The following is a 24,783-nucleotide window of genomic DNA, read 5'->3' as shown; positions in this document are numbered from 1 at the left end:
TCTTTGTGTTGAAGTCACAACCTAGTTTATCATTCGCGGCACGTAGATTGCGAGAAAATTGTTTCCCAGTGAAGTCCCGTCCTACCGGGAAGTGTTGACCGACTAGCAGGATGGAGGCCGTACCGAGGATGCCGATGGTCAGCTTCGAGCTGAAGATCAGCCCCGAAATGACCAACTTTTCTGCCCTAAAACAGGTACTTGCCAGTCGGACAGAACCGGATGAATCATCATCTGACCTAGCCGAATGAACGTCATTTGCTTTAATTTAATTAGCGGCCCAATTGTACTGCCGGTGCAACGGACCCGACATGGCCATTAATGGATGTTATTTTCCATCTATTTCGATCTGATTTTTCTCTAGTACATCGCGGAGTACTACCAGGAAGATCCGGCCTCATACACAAAGGAGTGTTATCAACTGGAACAACTACGCGGTAACGCGTTCCGGCCCACACGAGATGTCGAGGGAACGGCCACGATCCGGCGCTATTACTGCCAGCTACATTCGATCCAGAACCGCTTTTTGCTGGCAAGCCTCAGCGAAAGCCAGCAGATGCTGACGTTCCACTGGAAGGATCTGTACAACGGTGTGACGCTGTCCAAATCCAACCTGAAGTACGAAATGGCGGTGGTGTTGCACAACTTTGCGGCCTTGCACACCCAGCTCGGTGCCTCGGAAAGCCGTGCCGATCCCGAGAGCATGAAAAAGGCCTGCACGCACTTCCAGTGTGCGGCTTGGGCGTACGGGTACGCTAAGGACAACTTTGCGCTCCTGCTGCAAGGAGACCTGTCCACCGAACTGCTAATCTTCATGCAAGCGCTTTGCCTGGCCCAGGCGCAGGAGTGCATCATGGAGAAGAGCCTGTGCGACAACCGCAAGTCGGGAATTATCGCCAAGGTGACGGCACAAATCGTAAGCTACTACAATTCGGCACTGGCCGCGCTGCTGACGCAAAACGGCGACGATGGTCGCATCCAAGACATCGTGGGAAGCAAGCAGTTCAAGGAGTGGCGTCAGTACGTGCGCTTCAAGATCTCCTACCTGTCGTGCATTCTGTTGCTCTACCAGGGCCAACAGTCGGAGGAGCAGCAAAAGATGGGCGAACGTGTGGCACTTTACCAGGCGTCGTTCGACAAGCTGGAGGAGGCGCGCAAGGAATCGAAAGGGTTGGCCAACATCGAGCAGGTGAACGACGCGCTCCAGTTCACAATGGACGTGGTGGAAGCGAAGCGTAAGTCCGCCAAAAACGAAAACGAATTCATCTACCACGAGGAGGTACCGGAGCTGAGTGCAATCTCCGCGGTGCAGGGCGCAAATCTCGTCAATGGCATCGCGTTCAACGTAACAGATCCCGAGGCGATGGGTGAGGACATTTTCCACCGGCTCGTCCCGATGAAGGCGCACGAGAGCAGCTCGCTGTATAGTGAGGAAAAAGCCACACTTCTCCGAACGCTCGGTACGAAGCTAGAGGACAAGGACACCGAGCTGGAGACGTTTATGAGCTCGTTAAATTTGGATGCCATTGGGCCACAGCCTTCAGTGCAGAATGACACGCGTTTACCGCAGGGGCTGGTGGATCGGTGCGCCGAGTTGCAGGCGAAACCGAACGCTATTCCCGATTTAGTCCAGTCCATGGCTAGTCTAGCGGATACCTGCTCGGATGTGGAGCTCACGCTGAAGGAGATCAAAAGCCTGCTGCGGCAGGACGAAATACGCGAGGAGCAGTATCAGGCGAAAATTGGCCAGCGATCGAACGGGGGAGCGCATATTGTGGAGCTTGGTCGGGAGCTGGCCAAGTACCAGGAAGCCCACAACAAGGCGGGTGAAAGCAACGACACGCTGCGCAAAGCGATGGGCCTTCACGTGCACAATCTGAAGATCCTTTCGCTGCCGCTACCGGACATAAAGGCACAGATACCGGTGAGCAGCGAGCAGTTCGACGAGGCGACATTCCGCGATCTGCTCGCCATCCTGATGAAGGTGAAAGAGATGAAGGGACAGCGGGCGAAGCTGTACCAGGATCTGCGGCAAAACATCACCGAAGACGACATTACCTCGCAGCTGATTGCGCTCGAGGGCGGCTCGGAGCAAAAAACGAAAATGGAGGAACTGTTCCGCAAGGAGCTGTCCAAACACGATCAGCTGATCGGGTTGCTAGAGCAGAACATGAAGGCGCAAGGCAACATCCTGAAGGCGCTCACCGAGGTTTACGCGCGGTGTGCGCCAGCATTGAAGAGCTTTTCCGATGCGAAAACCCGGCGGGATCAGTTTTTCTCCTCGTTGTCGGCTTCATTCGACGTGTACGAGGATCTGCTATCGAAGAGCGCCAAGGGGCTTGAGTTCTACCGGAAGCTGCAAAGCAACGTGCAGAAGTTGTACTCGCGCGTTAAGGCCGCCTGTGACGTGCAGGAGGAGGAACGCAATCAGAAGCTCAAGTCGAGCAACATTCCGAAACGTTCATCGGCCAACGAAAGTGCAGCCGCGGGAATAGGTGCGTCGAGTCTAGCCGGGGGATTATCCGGAACAGGTGGTGGTGGCAGCAGCGGTGGAAGTGGTGGGCCGAAGCTCAAGGATTATCTTAAAGCGGGTACTCTAACGCTAGGATCAATCAAGGCGGCTGGAGTGGATAAAAATCCCGCTAATCATTTACCATCGATTCGGCCAGCCCCGGTAGGATCGGAAAGCACGGCACCAACCGTAGGAGGTGTTGGAGCTGCAGCAGGTTACTACCAGGACTCTTACGGTGCATCGACATATGCTGCCTACCATCATCTTCAACAACAACAGCAACAACAGCAGCAGCAACAACAATATCAGCAACAGCAACAAACGTATATGCAATACGGCGGATCTAATATGGCTGCAGCTGCTACTGGTACTGGATACGATTATGCTGCTCAGCAGTCGCAGCAACCATCGCAAGCGCAATCCGTTGCTACGGGATACGTCAATCCCATGTACCAGAGCGCGGGCACTAACTACTTCTACAATCAGTCTCCCGTCCCAGCCAATCCAACAGGTTACGATTACGGGCAATATGGTCAGCAGGCGCAAGCTCCACAACAACCGGCTCCTTCGACGGCATCTTCCTCCACTGACGTTAGCCAATCGCATGGTTCCTGGCCGCAGTTAAATCAGCAATTTTCCTCCATGAATCTCCAACAGCCGACCGCCGCGGACAGTGGCTACGGAACCGATCGTTTAACTCCTTCATACTCTCAGCCAGCCTATCCTAACATGCAAGCGCAAGTCTCTACGTACCATCAGCAAGTGGGAGGAAATCAACAATATCCAACCACGTCGTACTCTTCAGCAGCATATCCCTCTTCGTCGAACGAATCAACGTATTCGGTATCATCAGCTTCTTCGGTGCAGGACATGCATGCCGGCTACGCAAACTATGCGCAAGCACCGACCCCTCAGCAATACCAACAACCGCCGCAACAGATTCCACAGGTTTCCGCGGCATCATCTACGCAATACTACCAACAAGCGCCTTACCAATCGGAACAGACCGCATCGTACGGTTCACATCCGGGTTATTCATACAACCCACAGACCGGGGCGTACGACTACACCAGCGGGTTTCAGTACGATTCGGCCAACACTGCGGCCTCTTATCAGAGCCAGTATGTAGCGAATCCCCAGATCGGAAGCACGACATTCACCACCCCCGGAGCCCAATCGACCCCAACTTCGATGGGCTCATCAGCTTCGCAGCAGTATCAAATTTCCACCGGAAGTGTGGCGGCAGCACCTGGATCTACTGCAACTGTAGCTGCGTCGTACCCGCAAGGCCAAGCGATGAATTCGACCTCATACGGTGGCAACCAACAACCGTCACAGGCAAGCGCTAACACTCCGTCGGGTTACTATCATCAGTCGTCCACCTACTCCACCGTGCAGTCGAATCCTTATGCACCTCAGCAACCGGATTCGATGGTCCCACAAAACCCTCCGATGGTGAATAGTCCACAAGATGCGGCCAGCGTAGCTCATTATTCCCACCACACGAACTCGTATGTCGACAGCACTGGCTCGCAGCAGCAGCAGCAACAGTCACAGCAACAGCAGCAATATCAACACGGTATCCAAAGTACGACTACCACAACCACAGCGTCGGTGGCCGCACCGTCGCAGCAACCTCCGGTGCCCAACACTCCGCAACCAGTTCAGTCGAAGAACATCGATCTGCTATCGGGTATCGATTTTTCACCCGCGATCGTTCCACCGATCTCCGTTCCGATCCTGCAGCCGCAACTTTCGTCCACTTCGCTTGCCGGGAGCACGGTTGATGGCAGTGAAGTGGCCAGTGTCATCCTGACACCCACCAAAGTTGCCGAGGTACCCACGGAAAAGGTTCCACCGAGTGGGCCAGCTGTAGACCCGCCAGCAAGCGTACCGACACCGTCCGGGAACAGTGCCGTATTCGGTGATCGGAAGCCAAGTTTCGATAATCTGTCACTTTGCTCCGACATGAGCTCGAGCTTCGATTGGGAAAGCGCATCGGTATGCGGTGCTACGGCCACTGCTTCTGGTGCGGCTTCGAACTCCGTGGCTAGTCCGGGAGATAGTGTGTTTTTGCAACCAGCGAAGCCGAACCCATTCGAAGATCAGGCCACCCTAAAATGGTTCCATAAGGAGGTAGAGCGTTTAGAGAAGTTTGTCGAAACCAGTGGCATTAAGACGTTAAACGGCACGACACCGCTCGATAGCAAGTGGAAGGAACTGCAAGATCTGCTCGTACGTATCCACCACGATCGCGATCGATCGAGATACCTAACTAATCGTTCGATTTTCTTTTTTAGGTGAAGGAAGAATCGAAACGGCAGGTGAGTGTGGCACGTCTGTTTCCGGAGAAGAATCGTTCGATCGACTGCGTCCCGTACGATCACGCACGGGTTCAGCTTTCAACCGACACGGATAACTACATCAACGCCGTGTACGTAAAGGTGAGTACCGTGACGCCTCATCATGGCCACGTTTTGGCTCAATCAATGTTTGCGTTTCACTTCAAACAACCACGTGTGTGGGTCTCTGGTTTCCGGTGTATGGTATGGGGAGTGCGTCAAAATTCGCTTATGTGTTCCCGTTTTAATTTCTCTTCCGTTTTCAAACTTTTTTTTCGCTTTTGAAAATAACTCAAAGTTCCAAAAGGATAAAAAATTGGTAAGTTTTCTTTCACTGCTTATCCCGGTCCGGGTTTCAACCGACCCTAAAGACACGTCCTTACACAAAGAATACCAACAGTTGATTGGGGGGCTCGATTTTGACACGCATTTCAAGGATCGTAATATCACTCTTGCTGGTCGCCATTTAACCGTTGTGTTGTTACTTTTTTCTTCACAGGATCTCGGTTTCGGATGTCCTCATTTCATACTGGCGCAAACACCACTCCCGAATACGATGAACGATTTCTGGAACATGGTGTGGTCCCAGAAGTCCAACGTGCTTGTTTGTTTGCATACGGCCAACGAGGTAAAATGATCGTAATATTCGCCGCCACTCGGTTGCTTTCTTCCATTCACCGAAAAACGTTTCTATCTCTCGATCTTCATAGCTGTTGGATCCGTTTTGGCCAACCGAAATTGGCAAAGAGCTAAGTTACGGCGACGTGTCAGTGATGTTGATGAAGCAATTTGATCTGAGCTACTGCACTGAACGCTCACTGCGCATCAGCATGCTTGGGTCGGATTACTCTCTCACGATTGCCCTGCTCCAGCCCAAGCTCTGGCCGAAGAACTCCCCCGAGCATATCTTGGGCGTGGCGCAGAACCTGATCGACTCTTATCGGCAGCACAACCAAGAGCAGAAGCTAGCCCAGTTGCACCCACTCGTGCTGAACTGTCTCAACGGAACCGAACGTTCCAGCCTGGTGACGGTCGCGATTGTCACGATTTTGGCCACGCAAACCCGTAAGCCATTGCTGATAAGTAAGTGTGACGAATGGGCGCGTTTGGGGGTTTGAATTCACAGCTCGCGTTTGTTTCTAGATGTAATCGACATTTGGTACCGGATCTGCTGCCAGCGAAAGGGAGCACTGCGTGATATGAATCTGATTCAGCTTTCCTATCAGATTGTGTTGAACAACGGGCATGGGATACTGAACAAACGTAAGCACGGGCATGGGATTCTTACGCTGATTGATGATAATACTTATTTTTTTCCCGTACAGGTGGCATTATGACGTCGTATCAGATGAAATCGGCCCAGGTGGCCAGTAGCACCGTGAAGGAGGAAGCCAACAACGATCCGTTCAAAGATCTCGATCCGCTGTGGAAATTGAAATAGTCGAATGGTGACGCCACAGGGTGGCATCCGTAACGCAAGGAAGAAGTAGCTTTTTTACGTGCCTGGACTTTCTTTTACCGATAAATTCTTGCGGGAAGGCAGCCATCTTCTATATCGACTAACTAGCTGGTTTGCTTTCGTATATCTTTTACTGACGAATCTGATAAATGAGCGATGTTGCTGTTGTTGCTGCATGCAATCGGGCTAGTTGGCATTTTGAGTGGAAAGACACATCCTTCTTGGGATCAAGAATTCACGGAAAATTCTACGTTAAACGTTTCAAAGCTACGTACCCTCTTTCTATCGGTTACTCGCGCATTTCACGTTTGAATATACGCTATCGCGTGGATTCCTCCCTGCACGCTAGGTCGTTAATCACATGCAAGCATTATTCCATCTTACAAACAGACATTTAAGCAATTTTCACAAATTCTACTCTATTCCAATATTTGCCGCGTATTGGCGTAAGGATATTTATTTGTATTACTATTATAGCAAAGGATATGGAAGGCACCGTCGTGTTAATGGAGTTAAGATGTGCATCCAGAAAATTGTATTATGGAAAAAATTGTTTTCCTACGCACGCCTGGTATACTGTTGAGCTGGTGTAGGAAAAAAATTGTTTGAAAATAAAATATGCTATATTATTTCCATTCAGCAGCAAGCAGGGTAAGCTTTTTTTCCCTGTCAGAAACGGACCTACCATAGTCTCTTGTTAAAGATTGTCTCATCCTTCGCCGTCGAGGATGTGTTTTATGGTGCGTCATAAACCCGTCAATCCTTTCTTTGTTGCCCACCCACCCTAAACGTCGTAAATGAATCGTTAATCACTATACATTGCGGGGTACGAGTTGAGCAAGTACCCTTTGCAACAGGAATCGGATTTGTCTACCCAACATCACGATGGTTCGAAGGATCCATCATTAATATGTATGTCACAAAGGACGAAGATGGCATAAATTATCGGCATGATTGAAAGCAACAACCTCCGAAAGCATTCCACGGACATACACTTCGCTCTAAAGCGCCTAAAGCGAATTAGTAAATTAAGTTCAAATTGCCAGTCGCTTAGACAGACCCCAGGAGCGGATTGCAATAGGCTTTCGAATAGTTAAGGGTCCTGTGGCGCAATGGATAACGCGTCTGACTACGGATCAGAAGATTCCAGGTTCGACTCCTGGCAGGATCGTAACTAGAAGGAGCTATCCTTTTTTACGTAAATTATCTATTTTTGCAAAGCACAGTTTAGGGACATAAACATCGCATGATGTGAAAATTTACATATCTAACAAAAACTTACAGGCTGCTCACGAGGTAAGACACTTTTCGATTCACCCACTGGCGCACCCAACCAGCTCGCTATCTCGCTTCTACTGCAAATTAACCTTCCGTTTAGTGTCTCTTTCTCTCTCTTTCTCGCACGCGTTCCACTTGGCGTTTTCCATCGCACCCTGTCTCCCTGGCTGCTGGGGTGGTTATCTGAGGAACAGAACGGTCCACAGTGGGTTTGGTGCTTTCGTTGGCCGCACGTTGGGAATTTTCATTTGTCGGTACGATTCGCGAACACGCCGTCGACGGCCGTTCGCTCCGCGTGTGTTCCAACTTTCCCGTGCGCTCCAAAACCCTACGGCTCTCGTGTAGGAAAGGGTGAAAGATCCGCGTGTGCGGCTGGATTTTTTGGGGTGCCAACGTGCGCCTTCTTCCGCGGCATTATTCACCCTCGTAGACGACGCGAGATACGATCTTTTATTCCGCGAATGAACGAAAATGTCAAAAAGGTTCCCGGGGTTTGTGCAACGACGACGCACACCGCCGTCCAGCTGATTGTTACGTGATATCGTGTGAAAAGTTAACCCCCAATTCATCCCCAGTGGCGCTTGTAGAGTTTCCACCCGGTGGAAAGTAGTGAAAATTATACAGCCACCAAGTGCGCGAAATAAGCAAACCGATCTGACCGCAAGGCGATGAGGCAAAGTGTCAGCAGTGAAAATCAGAAAACACCTGATGATTAAAGGTAAATGGAGTGTGGTTTTTGGCATCCTTTCTACAAAAAGGTTAGGGGTAGCTCCGAAGAAACGTAGTTTAGTACACGACAAATCGTACACGTGCGTTGGGTGTAGTGAATCGAAGATCACGATCATCGTCATCAACCCCACAGCGACCAGCGCAAAAACGATCGACGATCTTCTCTTCTGGTGCTTCTTCGCTTTCCCTCTGAGCGTAGATTTTGAGGTCAAGATTGAGAGCATCATCATCTCGTCGACGCATGCTGCGCTGCTGATGGCACATGTGGTTGTGCTTTGTGTTTGTGCGTCACACGCTGGTAGTCGCCGCCAGCTGGGTTGTGTGTTGTTTGTTTTTTGCAACACCCGGCATCGTCCACCAGCGGGTGCCATCGTAGTAGGCCGAAGGACGAACAAGGGTTGCGTGCTGTGAAGATGAGCCCTCCCCGTCCGTTTGTGGACAACAGAAGAAAAAACATACACTGCAACATAAACGGATTTATGCTGAGATTAATGATGTGGAGGTGATTGGTGTGAAACAGGCTGCTCATGCTAATGATAAGATCATTAGTTTTTTTTTGTTGGCGGACATACAAGTGCCTGAGGAAAATGCAACAAGTCTCACGGTACCGTTCCCAACGAGCACATCTTGCCAGCTGGTTTGTGTACACAGCTGGCCCTACTCAAGGTTCCTGCCACGGTGACGGTCTCGTATAGTCGTAATTTTCTCATCAAAGTGTCGATTAAAAACCCCTCTTCTCGATCAACTACTGTGACGGATACTTATGACGATCTATTGCGCTTGTGGTCGTGCTAGACGACGATCGACAATCGCGATGATCATTACGCTCACCCACCCTCGTGTTCTTTATTGATGGAACTCCCTGTTTGCACCCCACCATCGAAGCTACATTGTACACAAACGCCGCGAATCAGCCGCAAACAATGAACAAAACCAGAGCAAGTGCAACTGCAAGTGCATCGGTGAACAAACTTGCACTCCGAGAAACTGCGAGGTTGATAAGCATGCACTTTGCTTGCACCACTTCCGCCCTACTGCCCGTTGAGGTTAAGGACGGGGATTTTCGGTCACGTTGGCGCCATTTCAGGTCGTTTCCATTCCCGTTTTTGCTTTGATTGATTGAAACGTGCAGATACGGCCGGCTCGGAAGTGAGCTGCCATTTTCACTTGGTCCAGATGGTGCGCACGGTACAAGCGATAGGACACACTGCGTTGGTTCACGTTTCGGTGGCCTTGGGTTTGTGAAAATTAATGTTTTCTTCGCAACAGAACGACACCAGCGGGAAGAAGCGTGTCAGAAAGTTTTCAATTTTCGTGCTCACAATTTCGCCCAACATAAATTTGCTATTAAATTGTACCTTCGCGAGGAGAAGGCGAGGTTTTATCTGCACGTCTTTAGGAAGTCGTTATTTTATCGCACATTTTCCATCGTACCTTGGTGGGCTTCCTTAAGCTCGGGAGGATGATGTCGTCCTCGGCAACAGTGAAAAGGAACACGATACGATAAGGAATCAAATTCGTAAGGCTTCACGGATGGATGATGCTTGTAGTCAAATGGAGACGCCTGTAATCCTTCACGCGGATCTTCGTCATCAAGCGTGGTTTCTGCTAAACCATATGTTTCTTTAATAGCATCGTGCGATAGAAGCGAAACATTTCACGATTATTGCTCAGTGAAGCATACTTATTTCAGTTCCCTGTTTCTTAGGTGTCCTTTGTTAACCCAATTCCCATTTTCCGGAAGCTAAGCTATGAACAGCACCGGCACTGGGCAGACGGCGTATCAACGGTTGGCCCAGAACGATTTCGAGGATGTGTCCGGTGGAAGCAGCGATTCCGAGCCGGGTGAAGACGATGGAGGCTTGCTGAGCGACGACAGTAATGATCAGCAAGAGGCCACAACTGCAGGCCGCAGATGGTTGCGTACGGCTCAAGGAACCATCGTGAACATTAGCTCCCTGCAGGGAGGCGACGGAGCTAAAGGGAATCCTGATATGAACCAGGTAAGGGAGAACACACATACTTATCGCCCCAAATAATTTAGGAAGAAAAAAGACTCCACATCTGATTGCTTTGGCCTATATCTCAAGTTGTGACCTGGCTTGTTCAGAAGTTGTAGTCTCTCAACAGATATCAGACATATCAGCGATCGTAACATGTTTCGGTAAATTTGTTTGTTCTGATAACATATGCACAATATCAGTGTTAGACTTTCGACTATCTACCCGGATATGTAAAGAAAACAAAAATTAGAATTCCTAGGAAAGAAATAGAACATTCTTTGCGATATGAAAGTAGGGCTGAAGGAAATGCATTTAAGTCCACCAAAAAATGATAACAACCTGTACAAATTGTTCGACACCCCTGCTCAAAAGCACAGTTTATCATTTCTCCAGTGCTTCGTAGGTTGATTTAGGTCCGCTGGCGTGCTGTTAGTCATGCAAACTAATCGTTCACCGCTAAAAGGTGTGTAATTAAACCCCGACAGCTCTACCTTCTGGTAACCAATTCGGTGCACTCGCATGTGCAGTTCCGACTCAACGGAAGCACCCAGTGGGGTGGTTTGAAAATGTATGCTCATTTTTTTGTAATTATCTGCCCACCAGCTCCCACGCACCGATGCGGGTACGGTTGTATTGTTTCTTGTGGCAACCTTGCATTGTTCGATGCCCTGTTCGCAGCCGGTGTTTACATGCGAAAGAACACCAATCAGCTGATACGAGACCGCGAGATGTGGGTCGAGAGCTGTGGTGCAACAACAAAGCTCTGGTTGCACTTGTTTTATCACCCCAAAATGGCGACCATCGGATGAGGGTAATGTTCTCCAACATCTCGCTCTCGTTCGAGGCGCATCTTTAGGGAATTATGCATCCAACAAACCATCACACACGAATCAAACAAGCGGCGTGTTATCGGGGCATTTAAATCTCATTCCACTTCGGCGGTGCGTTCGCTAGCAATTAACGGTTGGCCTGCAGCAAACGGTCTTAATCGTGGGCTTTACGGCTCAATTGGTTCCATCCTGATTAGGCAACAATCTGTCCCGCGGTGTGGGTTGACTCGAGCCATTTAACGCGGGACCCGCAGAATGGCATCTAACGGGCGAGATGAAAGACACCGGTACCAAGAACGGCGGTTGGAGTTTAATTGCATCGCTAGAAAATGGCGGGAAGGAATGCAACCGTGCGCATCGGTAACGGTTCGACGGAATACGACCGGTCCCGGTTTAACCTTGGTGTGGAAAGCGAAAGGAAAAAGTGCCCCGAGAGGGAGTGAGAAAGTGCACGCGATGAAATCGAAACCACCAGTGGTTTGTCGTCTAGTGCGGTCAGTTTTCATGATATGCCGCGTGCCCGCATTTTCCAAACCGGGACTGCAACAAGTAGTCGTTTGTTGTTGTTACGCACCAGCGGTGAGCGCTCTCTCTCTCTTATTTATCTCTCTGTTCCTAGTTCTCTCGCAGATTTTGTAAATTCGAGCAGACCCCAATGCTCCCCAGTGCAAAGGCGATGCTCTGCGTAGAGAGCCATTCTCAGAGGCAACCGTGCACAGTGGGAAAATCAACCATATATGTGACAATCTAATATGTATCTCGAACCATAATTGAACTAAAAAAGTGCACTTAAATTTGTCAATCATATTTTTATTTAAATTTTCGAGGTATATCCTTGTTGAGTCACGATCCTTCAGAGCATGGTGACATTCATCAGTATCCTTTCCATAGTGCATCAAACTGCAGGTATTTTGAAAAGTCGAGCAGTGGACTCGCCCAACCGCTCGCAACAAAGTAGGCTATGGAGTGCACCCAACACAAGGTGCATCAATATGAAAAACGGATACAGAAATCAAAAAAAGGGCTTTCCAAAATTGAATTGTATTTTAATGTCGATGCATCCCGCTGTACCTACGACGCATCAAAATTTCGAAAGTTGAGCCCAATTTTACCAAAGAAAAAATCACCCGATCACCATTTCCACAGCTTTAATTTTCCCCCTGACCGCTCGGGAACAAACAAACGCACTCGAATATGCTTATTATTCACCCTCGCTAATGGTCGTTTCAATTTGCCTCACCGTGATTGAATGCGCCACGCTGATAAGCCTCCGGCGCAATACCGGCCCCAGAGGGAAAGCGTGCAGCTAAATTTTCCCCACCAAAAGCCACTCGGAAGGGAATATCGCCTTAATGGATTTTTGATTTCCGCAGCTTCCAAACCCCCAAAAAAAAAATGGCAATCCAACATCCATCCGTGGTGCTCCATTGTGCATGTATTTCGCTCTCGTTTTCGCGCAGCATCGTTCGGTTGGGGATGCAAGTTCCAAAGGATCCCCCCACTTTTCTTGGCGCTCTCGCACGCATTTTACGTGCGCTCGCTCTCACTCTCTCTCTCTCTCTCTCTCTCTCGTACGATCATAGACCCCCCTCCGTCTGAAGGTGTCGGAACATCCAAGCCAGATTGAACGTTCAATATTCGCGTGGTGCTCGTCGCGTTCGGTCCGGCAAGCCAGAGCCGCCGTTGGTTCTCGCAAAAAGGTCCCGCTAAAGAGTGCGTGTGGGCCGCGTTTAAGTATTGCGTGAAGGTGCGTAATAAGGTTTTCTGACGTGTGGGGAGTGGGGCGTGGAGCTGCGAGGGGGTTTACTGACCGAGAGGCCGTGTGAAAGTGTCATGTTGAGAACGAACGCGTGGTGGATCATCGCGCGCGACCTGTCGAAATGTCAACTTTACTCTTCTCCGATGCGTTGATTCGCGCCCGTCTGGCTAATGATCGGATCGTGACCGTTAATAATTGCCGCCTTTTAATGTGTTTCGCATGTTGAAAAGGTTTTCCTCCAAATGCGCGTTGGAGCGGAAAGTAGAGGCCGTGATTATTTGTGCTTATTTGTGAGCGTGTGTGTGTTTTTTTTTGGCTGTGCTTGCTGATGTTATATGAATCCCATCGTTACAAACGTTGCCCTTCCCTGAAAGATCACAGTGAGCCATCTCTAAAGGAAGATCAACGATCCTTTAGGCTGATATAAACCTTGTGACAATTTTTCTTCTCACTCCTGTGCCCAACGGAGAGACTCTTTGAAGAGGACAAGAGAGTAAACGAATAAGAAAAACAGCGTGGCGCGATACTAACTCGCATTAAAACGGGCTCAACCCGTTTCGGTGGCGTATTAAAATACAATAATCGGCCCCACGGGGTTCGTTCCCTAATTGAAGCCTATGCAATAGCGTCACACCGGCCGTGTACCACACTTTGTTATCTAATTCCTTGTCGGTAAACTCCACGGTGCTGCAGTAAGCTTTCTCCAAACAACCGACCCCGGTTCGCTTCACTCCTCCAGCAAGCGCCATATCCGAGAGCCCACAAATACGGCTTAAAACGAAAAAAAAGGCAAAATTAAATAACGGCTATTTTAAGTTCGCCATGCTGACTTCCTGCTCATGGAAGGTGGTGAGGTACCGATGGCAGCGCATCGTTGTAATGCAATGCATCATCTTTTCTGTTGCCCTTTTTTGCTGCATTCCGGTTCTTGCTTGAGACCGTATTCTCTCGCTCCCTCCGGTTGCACGTGGTGAACGTCGCTCGAGGGGTGATTTACGGACCAAACCGGTACAAAACTGCCCGCCAGCTGCATTCCGTACAACCCGGGTGTGTGTGTGTGTGTTTGTTTGTGGAAAAGCACTAGCAGTGGCCGGGGTGTGGCCACTGGAAAATTGTTAAATTATTGTTGTCATCACCGTAAATCATGCACACGTGGTCGCTCAGCTCATCGTCGTCAACGAAACGAGACATCAGGTGGGTGGATTTTGGCACCACCACGCTTTCGATTGTACCTGCGAGAATTTCGTTTCGAGGACGTTCGAGTGCTTCGAAAGGAATTCACAATTGCCCGATAACGTTGCGCTCTTTAGCGATGTCACGGGCGATCGTAAAACACACTTTTACGATCGTCTTCCCAGGCGTTAAATCTAAGATAATGCCTCGTAGTAACTAACCCGCGTGGTTAGCCGACGTCGGGGAATTTACTCAGGTGGAAAAGTGCAGGTGCTTTCGAGAGGCACATACTTCTCTGAAACGATCCACAGCTCGAACCTCAAACGGGCCTGCGTGCTTGCGGAACACATGGGGGAGATATTATCACAGCAGCAACATCCCAAAGGCACGACAAACTACCCTCCATCGTGTTGCAAGTGACATTTTCTCGACTAATTTCAGTTACGTCAACCCAGCCCTCGAACTCAAGCCGTGAAGGTAATCTGGCGTTACGGATGAGAAAAAGCTCATTCTCCAGCAAAAGTCAATCCGGTTCAGAGTTGGCAGCGTTAGACGACGACGCTAGCGAAGAATTTCTGCTCGATCGCATGTATTCGAAGGGATCATTTCGATTGGGGTTGTGCGAGATTGGGTTGTGACACTGGCTTTACCAAACATACAGACGGTGGGGGAAGGTTTTGGAACCATCGAAGAACCGGTTTTCTGCTGAACGCTCGCAAAGCCCACGGGGTGCCTCGATCGAGCACGATCAATCCCACCTCTTTTTGATTGTTTTGGTTGGCACATTTTGGAGGGAAATGTTCGGATGCTGTAGGACGTCCTCGGTGGAGCAGTTACGTTTCTTTCCACGCTTCGCTTGACGGTGTTCGTGTGAGCTTTGGCCAAAGCGATGTGTGGATTTTGCATATTTTCCTTCCCAAGGTCCACCGGTTCTCGTCGTGAATTAACCACTCACCGGGAACAGAGTCAGAGTAGATTCGCTCTGTTTACTCTGTATCGCACACGGAGCCACCGGAGGCAGGCTAATTGCTTCACCAATGCCCCCGTCATGGCGATTAATTCTCATCCGATGGACAAGGGTGTCATGATTGAACAATTCGATATCAACCCAGGTTCAGGCACGTACGGACGACACCGAGCGGCGGTTTTTTTAGTGCAGAGTGGCCAGATCATTATCATTTGCCTGAACTGACATGGTTCGTCTGCCTGCAGAGCGAACATCGCGTCATAGTGTCGTTGCTTATCATCGGTCGGTTCGCCGGAATCGAGAAAGACTCATCGTCAACCGTCAATCACCAGTGCCCGATACACGTACTCCGCTCAATAGTGGGCCCTCAGCTGTGGCCTGCACAGGGTATGGCGATGGAAGGAAAGGTCAACGTTAAGTGACGGATCTGGCCTCTACCATCAACAGCTGAAAAGGCAAAAATGCCGCCTAGGGAATGCTAGGGCCGGGTGTCAGTTGCACCATTGTTGGTGATCGTAGGCGATGTTGGGCTGATTGCTTTCGAATTTTCCATGGAAATCAAAGGAAGCTGTGAAATAATTCTCCTTGGAGTTTTTGACAGACATCAGGTTTTTGGAATATTACTCTCTTACTGTGTGTATGGCATAAATTATAAGGGTTGGATTCGTACGATACCCCCAATTCAGTCCCGAGTTAGGTCGAAACTTCGTCTCTACTCTACGTCAAAAAAGAAAGAGAGAGTATAGGTCCATCAGGATGGGTTAATATGACCATGAGGGTATGACGCGAATTGACTTGTGGCCAACGGAATCGAGGGCAAATTTTGCATTCAATATTCGTTAGTACTCAGGCTAGTGCGATCGGATTCGATAGGAATTTTAATAGATAGTTACCATTTGCAGCGGTATAAGTATTGCGTGTTGGGAAAAAAAGGTCATGGTCATCAAATTGTTCGACTCTTAAACGAGAGCCTTTTTGTTTGATATCATCTAAATTCCCTAACATTCTCTTCTGTGTAAATTCTTTAGAAGGGCATGAGGACATTCTGAGGATTTTATCCTTTTGCTGATTTTGTACCGCGCGTCGTTGCTCAATCGTAGCGTAAAAATTCCTCTGAAAAATTCTCCAAATCGCAACCTTCTGTGTATCGCATCCCCGTTCTAGCGGTCTCTTCTGTTGCCGGGACCGAAAGGGATGCTTTTTTGCACCCCCGCATGCTTGATCGATGCTGTGATGTTTTCATTTAACCATCTCGGAAGGCAAGTTCGATCCCGTCCCAGGAATAGCGATGAGATGGATCCGTTTTTTCCCCCGAAGATAACCGTTTAATCGCAATCGCAACAATGTTTGACACGTGTCGGTAAATGACCGTTTTTCAGACTAACAAAAACCCGCATCACACTGGACCGGTTGTCCGCAAACTGTAATAAACACCGGTGGTTCTCGTTTTCGTCCTGTTCGCTCGTCGTCCAGCCCAACCAGGACGTGTGAGCTTTGAATGGCATAAATAATGCATTCCTCGGCAAACCCGGAGCACCACACCGCCAAAGGGACACACCAGGACACCCAAACACGTCGAGTCAGCGTGCGATAAGTGACAGTTTAACGACTCCGGGCGGGTGTCCTGTTGGCGGACGTGCAAAAACGCTCTACACGGGCAAAACCAGCGGAAAACTAAGCAGCTCCTGTGAGGACCTCTTTCGGGTGTGAAGAGGCACTGTGTGTCGTTCCATCGCGCGCACATTCCCGGAAAGGGTCATGAAAAATGCACACGCTCTACCAACTCTGCCAGCGGTGCATCCTCGGGCTTTCAGCTTGCGGGCCGTTGGACGATGCACTTGTGGGTGCCACTTACTTGCCTGAGGATAATCTTCTACCGTCACTGGGTGGAATAAAACGTCTTCTCGGTCGAGAATATGCTCATCCGCTCGATGGTGGATTGTGGATGTGGAACATATTTTTTCCACTCGTGTTGGGGGAGAAAAACTGAGACACTTGGTCGCCTCGTCCTTATACGCGAGGCATCATGAACTTGTGCCACCACTATCGCCAACGCCACAAACCAGAGAACGTGGATGAGTTAATTAATGTTAATCGAACTGAGAACACGATGATGGATTAATACGGGAATGGGCTTTGAATCTCGCGCTGGAACAAGCGTGTCCAATTGGTTGGGTATTTTTCCTGCATTTTTTCTGGCCACCCTACGGAAGGCTGATGGAGTTCTCCAGAGTTTACTCATGCCACTTTGGTCGTCAACGGCAACTGAAAGGCCGCTTCATGGCAAGCCTCGATGACAAATCGGTCAATCAAATTGGAAAAGTTTTAGATGAACCGTAATTAGCAGCAAACAACCACCGAGACGATTCACGAGTCATCGATGAACGAGCCAAAAGACTCTCAAGTGTGGGGTGACCAACCGAGAAGTGGATCATGCACGTACGCAAATCGGCCGAAACGAGCCTGTTAATAAGGCTCGCGCAATTATCCTGCCTACTCCGTTTTGCGCTGCGCGAACCGATGAGTAACACAACCCCCTCTGTGGCATGAAACAAAGTAAAGTTCGCTAAAAGTGGCCATTTTCCCGTCTCGGTTGTCGCTGTTTTGTTGCAGCAAATTGTTTCCACTCGTTAATCAAACGCCCGAACGGGTGAGCGTGGAAAATTGCTGCTAATTCACGTTTTTTTGCTGCACGACACACGGGTGGGAATCGAGAGCAAAGGCGTACGATTACCGGAACGATTTTTCGCATCGACACCGTATCCGTTCGAGACGACTTGTCTTACACTAAGGTAATCTAAGCGTGATTGTAATGCCGGAAGGAAGACACTCGATGGTGCGCTATCGGATGGCACCGACCGTACGGAAATGTTCCGGTGCACGGATTTTACTTCCGGTCATCATCAGTCCGTGCCGTTGGCGATTGGAAATCTCGTCCGCGGTGAGAGATTTCCTCACGATCGTGGCGGCTTTGGTGAGAGGATCGATTCAACCGGTCCGTTGGCGATGATTGCGAGCGCATTTATGGAGAAATCTTTTCCTTTGTGGCGATCCGAAGCCATCTCAGATGATTTGTCTACGATGATTAGAGATTCAATCGCATGTTGGCCTTTTCATATTAAGCTTGAATGCATTTGCAAACGCTTGTAAGGCACCTTCTGATCGTACAATTCAAAACGTCAAATGAAACGTTGCGAAATTTAACTCGAACGCGATTCCAAATCAGATGTTATCTGTGCTTGCTATTCGAAGATAGACGGGCTCATGGATACTGATTGGTTTTTATTGATCTGTACAATAAGAAAAAACCTGCGTTTCGCGAATCGACAAAAAAATCTCCCCGATTGGGCATGAAATAACACCAGGAAAAACTGAAAAATGGCCCCTCAATGGTTTATTTGCACAGACTGTTCGACTTCATCAAAGCCGATATCGAGGTCTAGCATTTATTGGCTGAAGCAAAGCAACTCAAACTTTTATTATTTCACCCGTACGGTGCTGGCAAAGATATAGACGTAACACTTACTCCCCGCGTGGCAAGTGTTTGTTCAGATGCACTGTCGGGAAGGCGTGCGTGGCTGGTAAAAACATCCCCTACGCGTACTCTTAAACCCCCTTAAGGTACTCTTGAATATTCTCCGCATCTTCGATCCTCAAACGCGCGTTCTTTTCCTACTTCAAACGTTGTTTCCTCCACAACAAACAGCTCCGTTGTGTCGTGAATTGTGCTCCGTACCAACCGCACCCGGGACACGGGGCAAGTGATAAATCAAGTGAAAAATCAACCACCACCGGACCACCATGGCAGCGTCGAGCGGAAATTCCATCGAGATCGGTCACTCGGATCAGGTAAAGCACACGTGCATAATGGGTCACTTTCTTTCCGCTCAGCTAGGCAAAAACAGAAAACTGTACCTCCTCGTTCCGTTCCGTTCGCTAATGAAGTGGAATCAATCCCAACAGAAGCGAATTGGCTCTGGAGTTGCGTTCGTCTAATCGACAAATTGCATTTGCGTGAAATCGACTATCGTGCCGGCGTAAGCGCGTTCTCCGCGTGGCATGGTCATTGCGCCACACGACCGTTTGCGTAATATAATAAACATTTGCGTGCTCCCTTCCCGATTGCGTGGGGTACGAAAGTAAGTAAACTGCTAAGTAAAAGCGCGTGTCCACGTGCGGTAAGGGAATTTCGTTGAAGGGCCCCGAAGCGCCATGCAACTGACGATCACTTGGATGGTCAACGATCCCTACGCGTTGTTATTTTTCTTTCCACCCCGTTTGTGCCATTTACGTGGCATGAAAGTGAATTTGCTGGCGCGCCGAATTTGGGTCGCATTTGAGGCGTCACAGCTGCAACTGCACGCACCACTTTTTCGTGCGCCATCGCGCTCCGATCGCACCCCGGTCGGAAGTTCCGCAGTCGGTGGTTAACGTAACCGGTAGGCATTACCTGCCTACCTCAGACCTGCGAGCTCACGAAAAACTCGTTTGCTGGGCTTTCGTAACGACTTCAGACCGTGGTGGGGAAGGTACGCCCTTATCGGAGTACGGTAGAGAAACTCTCGCTTATCGTAACCGAATCGAAAGTGACTCCACAAATCGTCCACTGTGGTGCGATAGTATTGTTTTGCGAGTGGCCTTTTTTTTACGATCAGCCAATTGGCGAGATAAGCCAGGCGCTGACAGTAAGTGCTCGATAGGGTTTTTGTTGAACGATTAACAACCTCAGAATTGGTGGTATCGCGATAGGGATAAGGAGATCCTTCCTTTTTCAACAAATAACCCACGTCAAATGGCTATTGCGACAGGGTAATCGATTGGCGAATGAGTCGGTATTTCAACAATTCAAGATGAATTTAGAGTAGATAAGCAATCTGATGGAGGAGAGAAACGTATTCGGATGTCTCTAGACTCCTAGCTCTCAGACTGTCAGACAAAATGAAATGTGAAAACAAATGTGTTAACTCTCATTACTTTCCAATAGTGGGCCCACCATTCTGATGAATGTTTCTTTTTCGATTTTCCCCTGTTTCCTAGGAGCTGGTGTTCTCGGGCAAGCGGAACCTCCGGCGGTTCCTACTTCTCGGTACGATCGCCGTCATCCTCACGGTAGTCGCTGTGGCCCTCGTGGTCATGATCACGGCCAGCAACGATGACGGCAACGACCCAGAAACGGCTCCGATCGTGCTGGAGGGCGAACCGATCACACTGGAAGACTTCCTGACGGGTCGACTAGCCGCGAGCGGATTCACCGGTACCTGGACCGCTAATGGGAAGATCATTTTCCGCGATGACTTTGGCTCCGTGATGACGTACGATCCGGAGCAGAACGACACCAAAACGCTGCTCGGTATAGCGAACGAGGAACAGCTGCAGGGCTTCAAGTTCGACCTGTCGCCGGATGGGAAGTATCTGCTCGTCGCTCGCGGTTACAGCAAGATCTTCCGTCACAGTTACCTCGCCATCTACGACATCGTTGACATGACCACGAAGGAGGTGTTCCCGGTGAATGTCGGTGGCCAGAGGGTACGTATGAAAGTGGAGCAACTCCTCCACAATCTGTTCTCACGATGTTCTGTTTCTGGTGTTGTTATAGCGTGCCCTGAACCTCGTCGAATGGAGCCCCGTCAACCACTCGTTCGTGTTTGTGTACCAGAACAATCTGTACTACCGCGAGACACCGTCCTCAGCCGAGGTGCAGATCACTACCGACGGAAGCCCAAGCGTTTACAACGGCATCCCAGACTGGGTGTACGAAGAGGAGGTCTTCTCGACCAACATTGCCACCTGGTTCTCGCCGGACGGTGGACGAATCGCTTTCATTCGCTTCAACGACACAGCGACACCTCTGATGAAGATTCCGATCTACGGACCTCCTGGTAACCCCGACTATCAGTACCCTCGGGAGCTTACGCTGCACTATCCGAAGGTTGGCACCAAAAACCCGGAAGTTCACCTCTTCCAGTACGACCTGCAGACACGCACACTCCAGGAGATCGAACCACCGATCGAACTGGTCAACCAGAATCGCGATCACATCATCACGAGCGTTGGTTGGACGCGCGATCGTCTCATCACGATCTGGATGAACCGCGTGCAGAATCACGCGATCGTACGCTCCTGCACGGCAGCAATCCAACCCGGGACGTCCCAGTGCCTCACGGTGCACGAGATCAACGAATCTGCCGGTTGGTTGGATCTGTTCAGTGCGCCCATCTTCAACGCTGCCGGTACGCACTTTGTCGTGATCGCGTCTCAGATACAGGGCTCGAACGGTGGCTTTAAACATGTCACGATGATCTCCACCACGGAACGATCGGCGGTAGCGCTTACGAGCGGCACGTTTGTCGTGCAGGACATCTTGCGCTGGGATGCGGAAACCAACAGGATTTTCTACACCGCGAACACAGCGGCTGAATCGCACGTGCTGCATGTTTATACGATCGAGGGCCGCCAAGGTGCTCCAGCAGCTCAGTGTCTTACGTGTGACGTCGAAGTGGGTGCTAAGCAGAGCTTCTTTAACGCACAAATGGGCCCAGCAGGCAGCAATTATATGGTATTGGAGGCACGCGGTCCCAACGTGCCCTGGACGCACGTCTACCACTGGAGTGTGGCAGAAAATGGTAAGTTTTCGGAGGGTGAGATTCGATGCGCCATTGACTGACGATTTCTCTAATTTTCCCCACACAGCCGTACAAATGAAGCAGATCAAGGTTTGGGAGGCGAACGATTACCTTCACCGGGCGCTAAAGGGCAAAGCAGTTCCACGGGTTGAAATCCACGAGATCGATCTTGAGAACGGTTTCACGGCGAAGGCGATGCTGTTAATCCCGCCCGGTACCAACACGTCAAGTTCCGCCATCAAACACCCAATGCTGGTGGACGTGTACGGTGGCCCTAACTCCGCTAACGTCGTCGGAACGTGGTCCGTCGGTTGGGGCACACATTTGGCCTCGAACCGGTCGGTGGTGTACGCGAAGATCGATGGCCGCGGTAGTGGATTGAGAGGTGATCGACTGATGTACCAGATCTACCGTAAGCTCGGTACGGTCGAGATCCAGGATCAGATAGCAGGTGCACGGAAACTGGCCCAACAGCTGCCATACATTGATGCCGGCCGGATTGCGATCTGGGGCTGGAGCTACGGTGGTTACGCTTCAGCTATGGCTCTCACGCACGACACCGATCACGTGTTTCAGTGTGCCGTATCTGTGGCCCCGGTCACCGATTGGTTGTTCTACGGTAGGTATCCCCTTTTTCGCGTATATCCTTCCAAAGGTCCACAGGATCATGATGTGTCCGTTTTCTCTTGCTCTCCCCAGATTCTATCTACACGGAGCGGTACATGGGTCTGCCAACAGTGATGGATAACCAGCACGGTTACGAAACGAGCCGGTTGACCTCACTGCACGAGAAGTTCCGCAACCGGACGTATCTGCTCGTACACGGTACGTACGACGACAACGTCCACTTCCAGCAGGCGATGCAGCTTTCCCGGGCTCTCGAAACGCACGATATTATGTTCAAACAGGTGGTAAGTAAGCCGCTCCGTGCTGTAGCAGGTGTAGAGCTCAATCTATTGACTAAGTGACGTTCTTTTTGCTCCTTCTCCGTTATGCAGAGCTATCCGGATGAAGACCACAGCCTGGCGGGAGTCCGACCCCATCTGTACCACACGCTGGGACGATTCTTCACCGAGTGTCTGAAGCTGAACTAAGCGTTTGCAGCTGTTCGTCCTCGGGACCCTAGGATCCAGCCCGAGCTGGTCTGAAAGTCCTTCTCCGAGTCGCTTGGAGAGGATCTCCATTTTGTTACTTCAACGCTCGCCCCTGCTACATGCGCAACATGCCTGTACATACTAGTTTAGTGATGAAAGAGAAGTCGGAAGGGGTGGGGTTTACATATTCACGGGGTTCATTGTTCCGCCAGGAAGCATTTGGTCGATTATGCTGGGAGTATTTCTGTTGTTGTTGAGAAGAAGGATCAGTTGGTGTAGAATGGCACACGCCGGTAGTGTACATATTAAAAGCGGGTCAGTAGGAACGCTACGAATCGTTACAACGTTCACCTGACGTTACCCCGTTTTCCGATATTCAGGAGGTTTCGAAGTACAACGTGTTTAGAAAACACTAGTCAAAGGACGTTTACTCCGTAAACGTGAAGATTTTACCAGCAACAGTGTCCAGAAAGGCCCGTAACATCCCCGAAACTCCGTTCAGTTGCAGTAGAAAGGATACGCTCACTTAAACCAATGTTTTTTTTACGTTCCGAAGCGTTCCAGAGAGAAATGAAACGAAAGGTATAAATGAGTAGAATATAGAACCGTTGATTTGCCAACTTCCAACGGACTAGGCGCCTCCATCGATACATCCGACAATCGCCGTTACCATGGGCAACCGCTTTTCTTTCCTTCCCCAGTAGGTGAGTGCAGTTCGCTCGTTGCTTTCAGTATATATTCAGTTTTATTCTTCGTTACTCTTTATTTACACACATCTATATTGTTTCCACCGTTCTCTGCTGGGCTTGCGTAACCACAAACATACGCGCGCGCCCGCCCATTGTCATTCTGCTGTTTTGTTTTTCTCCCGTTTGTTCTTTTGTTTTAACGATATTTCAATTAGCTTACTTAATGTTCATAATTTAGGATTCTGATTCATAATAATTAGGTTGCGTTTTTTTATTTAGTTAAACGTTAGATGTGTTTTTTTTCTTGTTTGCTTTCGTTTAAGTTTAGAGAGGAGTGAATGTGAAATTTATCTACTTGTTGTCCAACACGCCCCACTCGCGCACGTGTTTACCCGAATGTGGTTTTGTTTCCAACTCCAATTTTGGTTCAAATTTTCACTAAGGATTGATCTCTTCGTTTCGTTTGCGCTCGAATTACGTTAACAGAAAGGAAAAAAACTAAGAGATTGGCAAAGCGTACGGATCGCGCAGCTTTACTTTCTGATTTCATTTATTTGTAAGTTTTCTTTTTACAGCGAATTGCAAGAGCTGCTTTGCTTCGAAAAAGTCGTTTATCAATATTATTTGTAAAAATTTGATTTAACTCTGGCTACGGCCGCACTTCGCTACCCTGCGAAAAGAACAGAAACCGCCCAAATTGTCGCGCCTTCCCCACTACCGACATACACCGCTCTTTAAATTGTTTAAAATCTTGAGTACTTATGCAAATGTTTATATCCATGATTTTTGCATTCGTTTCTTGTTTTTTTTTACAATTATGATTTATGAGTTACCATACACAGTGCTACTTTTTTTATCGTTTGTGTGTTTTGTTGTGTGCTTCGGTTTATTTATAGATTATGATGTTGTTTTGTTTTGTCGCCCTCTGTATTACATTTCAGTGTCTGTCGATTGCGCAGTCGAAACCACCGTTTGGGTTTAGTTTTCTTTACCTGCTATTTTTTTCCCATTTTTGGCTAACGTACGAATAATCGATTTACAGTAAAATTTAATAGATTTGACCTTTGTTTAAAGAGGATTTTCCTTCCCTTTTTTAATTTATTTAGGTACCACTTGGAGAAAGTAGAAATGCGATTATTTTGCCTTCGTTTGCATACCTGCCTTAAGCGTATCTTGATCCCGTAGCTGGGGGGACCGAGTACGCCAGTATGATCATTGAATTTTCAAATCAGTTATTGATGGTTTATGAGTAAAAATATACTCCCCCGTTTAGGGTCCATTTCTTCTGCTCCCTTTCCCCGGGGGTGCTGGTTCCCGTACTCTTGCAA

General features: G+C 49.2%; 2 protein-coding genes and 1 non-coding gene across 3 annotated transcripts; all 3 read left to right on the top strand.

Annotated features, from left to right (window-relative positions):
* Nucleotides 1-110: 110 nt before the first annotated feature.
* Nucleotides 111-6,938, top strand: LOC128731066 (tyrosine-protein phosphatase non-receptor type 23). The gene is made up of 9 exons (XM_053824161.1): nucleotides 111-194; nucleotides 362-4,047; nucleotides 4,099-4,744; nucleotides 4,810-4,953; nucleotides 5,150-5,170; nucleotides 5,351-5,479; nucleotides 5,562-5,934; nucleotides 5,995-6,114; nucleotides 6,177-6,938. Exons 1-9 carry the CDS (start codon nucleotides 111-113, stop codon nucleotides 6,290-6,292), a joined length of 5,319 nt encoding a protein of 1,772 aa, XP_053680136.1. The 3' UTR covers nucleotides 6,293-6,938.
* Nucleotides 6,939-7,408: 470 nt separating this feature from the next.
* On the top strand, nucleotides 7,409-7,481 carry Trnar-acg (transfer RNA arginine (anticodon ACG)). Its single transcript has one exon. It is a non-coding gene; the product is annotated as a tRNA-Arg (tRNA).
* Nucleotides 7,482-10,068: 2,587 nt separating this feature from the next.
* Nucleotides 10,069-23,379, top strand: LOC128730155 (venom dipeptidyl peptidase 4). The gene is made up of 6 exons (XM_053823187.1): nucleotides 10,069-10,320; nucleotides 20,087-20,575; nucleotides 20,646-21,672; nucleotides 21,740-22,291; nucleotides 22,372-22,583; nucleotides 22,671-23,379. The coding sequence occupies exons 1-6, from the start codon at nucleotides 10,069-10,071 to the stop codon at nucleotides 22,764-22,766; spliced, it is 2,628 nt and encodes an 875-aa protein (XP_053679162.1). The 3' UTR covers nucleotides 22,767-23,379.
* The last annotated feature ends 1,404 nt before the right edge of the window (nucleotides 23,380-24,783 follow it).

This window comes from Anopheles nili, chromosome 2 (genome assembly GCF_943737925.1).
Source record: "Anopheles nili chromosome 2, idAnoNiliSN_F5_01, whole genome shotgun sequence".
In the NCBI taxonomy this organism is placed as follows: domain Eukaryota; kingdom Metazoa; phylum Arthropoda; class Insecta; order Diptera; family Culicidae; genus Anopheles; species Anopheles nili.
The sequence above is the reverse complement of the archived record's forward strand: the minus strand, read 5'-3'. Positions and strand labels throughout refer to the sequence as shown.